We start from the raw sequence: 2,526 nt of genomic DNA on the forward strand, positions 1-2,526 counted from the left end.
ACAGAAATGTAATCTATGGCACATGTAAATGAATAAAGAACTGTCAACAACTTCATTCACTGTCAATTACAATGGGTGCATCTTACTGTTACAGTTTATCACATGTACATGTACATGTACTGGTACCCATTTACAATGTATACACCTGGGTGGAAGACAAGAGTAAACGGTCTTGCTTAAGAACATAATGCAGTAGCCTGCGCTCAAAGCACTCAATCAAGGGCCCAGAGCACTAACCATTGCATGTGGGCCCCTATGCCTTCCTGTACATACCTGCAGTGTATCTGCTGATGTAAAGCGGCAGAAGAATCTGGATTGGAACCATAGGTATAGCAAGAAGAGCAAGATTTTCTTTAGGAACTCCAGCTTCAATCAGCTTGAGGCCAGTCACTGAGTCAGCGGCTGAAAAACCAACCTGAGAATGAACAAAATGAACTTAATACAATCCCTTTTATGACATCACTGTATGGAGCCTCATTTCGTATAATGACATCTTTCCATGAATAAATGTACATTCACACACATATCCACACAAAACTAGTTCTATGTACATGTAATCTTGTATGAAGTACAGTGTGCAAGATATTAGTCACATCCAAACTGAGATATACATGTATGACCTGGCATTCACAGGTCTCAGTCATGTACAATGTAGCTCAAGGGCAAGCTGTCCAATGAGTGTGTGGAGGGTTTTCGGAGAAGTTTACAATGTATTGATTATTGAGTACACTGTTGTATCAGTCACATTTTTGGTTGGAATCTCTTTGCTACTGTGTTTGTGTGGCCTGCTAGTCCGTTGTAGAGTGCCCCTCAAACCTTATTTCTACAGTACATGTAGGTTTGGAAATGCTGATAATTTCCATATTTAGAGAGACACACCTTATTGCCCAACACATCCTGAATCCAGTGACCTACATGTAACTTTTTTCATGTGAACTACTGTGCCTCTCAGAATCAATGTTTTGCTGGCAATTTTTAGAACCCTTTCCCCTTTACAGAGTATATGTACATGTAATTTACATTGTAATAACAAATCTAAGAAAAATTATATCTTAGTAAAGCTTTGGAATGGGAAAGAATACAATGTACATTACATGTAAGGTTAAGCAAAATGCGTTTAAAACTACATGAACATGTAGACCTGATTACATTGTAAAACTAGTCAACTTATAAACTTAAATGTGAAAAGCAAGTGTTGTTTTAAAATCCTACCTTAAATGTGAGTAAGATCACTATGACTCTTAGAATGCTCGGACAGCGCAAGATTTTCACCAAAGTTTTGTACCCATCAACAATTCCCTCAACAGATTCCTCTCCATGAAGTTCTTGTTCAGACTTTTCACGCTTAAACAGTCCAACTAATGTAGTGCTCACTAAAAATACAATTCCCCAGAAATAAAAAAATCCTGAAAACGTGACTACTCCGTCTGGCAATGGCTCAGTTCTTAGATATCTGTTACTGAAGTCGGCAGAACTAAGGGCTAAGAACACAACATTCCCCATGAAGAATCCAGCAGTCTGACCAACAGTGTTGCAAGTTGAGGCATAACCGACATTGTCCCTGGACAACATTGTAAGCGCCCAGCCATCAACCGCAATGTCTTGAGTTGCAGCAAGGAAATTCAGGCAGAAGAAGATCCCAGTTAAAAAGACTATGCTTGGGCCTTCTTCGCTTTTCTCACCCATCAATTCTTCGATGTTCTGGAAAATAGAAATAAAACATTCAGCTACTTAAAGTTCTGAAGTGTACAGTTAGAAGATTACTAATCCATGTTTACCGTTATAAAAAAGGGGCAATAAGCTAAACAAAATGGGAAACAAAGTTAAGTGACATTAATTTTATTGGACAATATTATGGTTTTCTCTTTTGTGGCAACCTTTACATGTACAATTAACAGTCTTTAATGCAGTGTCATTCAGTACTATTTGAAGTTCACTTTAGAATCTTACAGTGCTTTTTAAAATCATGCACACCCTCTCATTTAAATCTCAATTTCACAGTTGCATTTTTTGCTGCCGTCGATCCTCTTAACGGACCTCTCAGAAAACTGTGGGTTGCGATTAATCAATTCCGATCCATTTTGATTGTTTCATTTTTTCAAAGTTGGTAGATATCATATAAAACCGTGATCGATGGCAGCTAAAAATTCAATCTAGCGAAAATAATGGTGAATTTAAAGCTCAGTGATAAATAATGAAGATGATGTGTTCAAAATTACACGCGCATGGGACAAACAAAAAATCTGAGTCCCCGATGGGAATCAAACCCATGGCCTCCCAGATACCGGTTGCAATTGTTATTAGGAAAATAGAAAATTTTAAAAACAAATCAATAAATCAATAAGGTAAGTTCTGTTCAAATACTAAATAATCCAGCCTTGGAAAGACAGCATGCACATTTTCAATCTATCATTTGTTTTAAATACAAGAGCAAAACCTTACTTCCGGTCATAACCCTAAATACAAATCCTTAAAACTGAAGACCACATTAAGCTTAGTTTTAAAGGTTGTAAGTCACATAATAAT

At 37.1% G+C, this 2,526-nt stretch overlaps 1 protein-coding gene across 1 annotated transcript; it reads right to left on the bottom strand.

Moving 5' to 3' along the window:
- Positions 1 to 273: 273 nt before the first annotated feature.
- LOC144639975 (acetyl-coenzyme A transporter 1-like) lies at positions 274 to 1,698 on the bottom strand (the record flags this gene model as incomplete). Its single annotated transcript, XM_078499233.1, has 2 exons — positions 1,213 to 1,698; positions 274 to 415 (listed from the first exon to the last, which is right to left on the bottom strand). Coding segments are annotated over exons 1-2 (616 nt in total), but the record flags the coding sequence as incomplete, so codon positions are not given.
- Positions 1,699 to 2,526: the final 828 nt, after the last annotated feature.

This window comes from Oculina patagonica, unplaced genomic scaffold, assembly GCF_052425735.1.
Source record: "Oculina patagonica isolate OP01 unplaced genomic scaffold, crgOcupat unplaced1580, whole genome shotgun sequence".
NCBI classification, from domain to species: Eukaryota; Metazoa; Cnidaria; class Anthozoa; order Scleractinia; family Oculinidae; genus Oculina; species Oculina patagonica.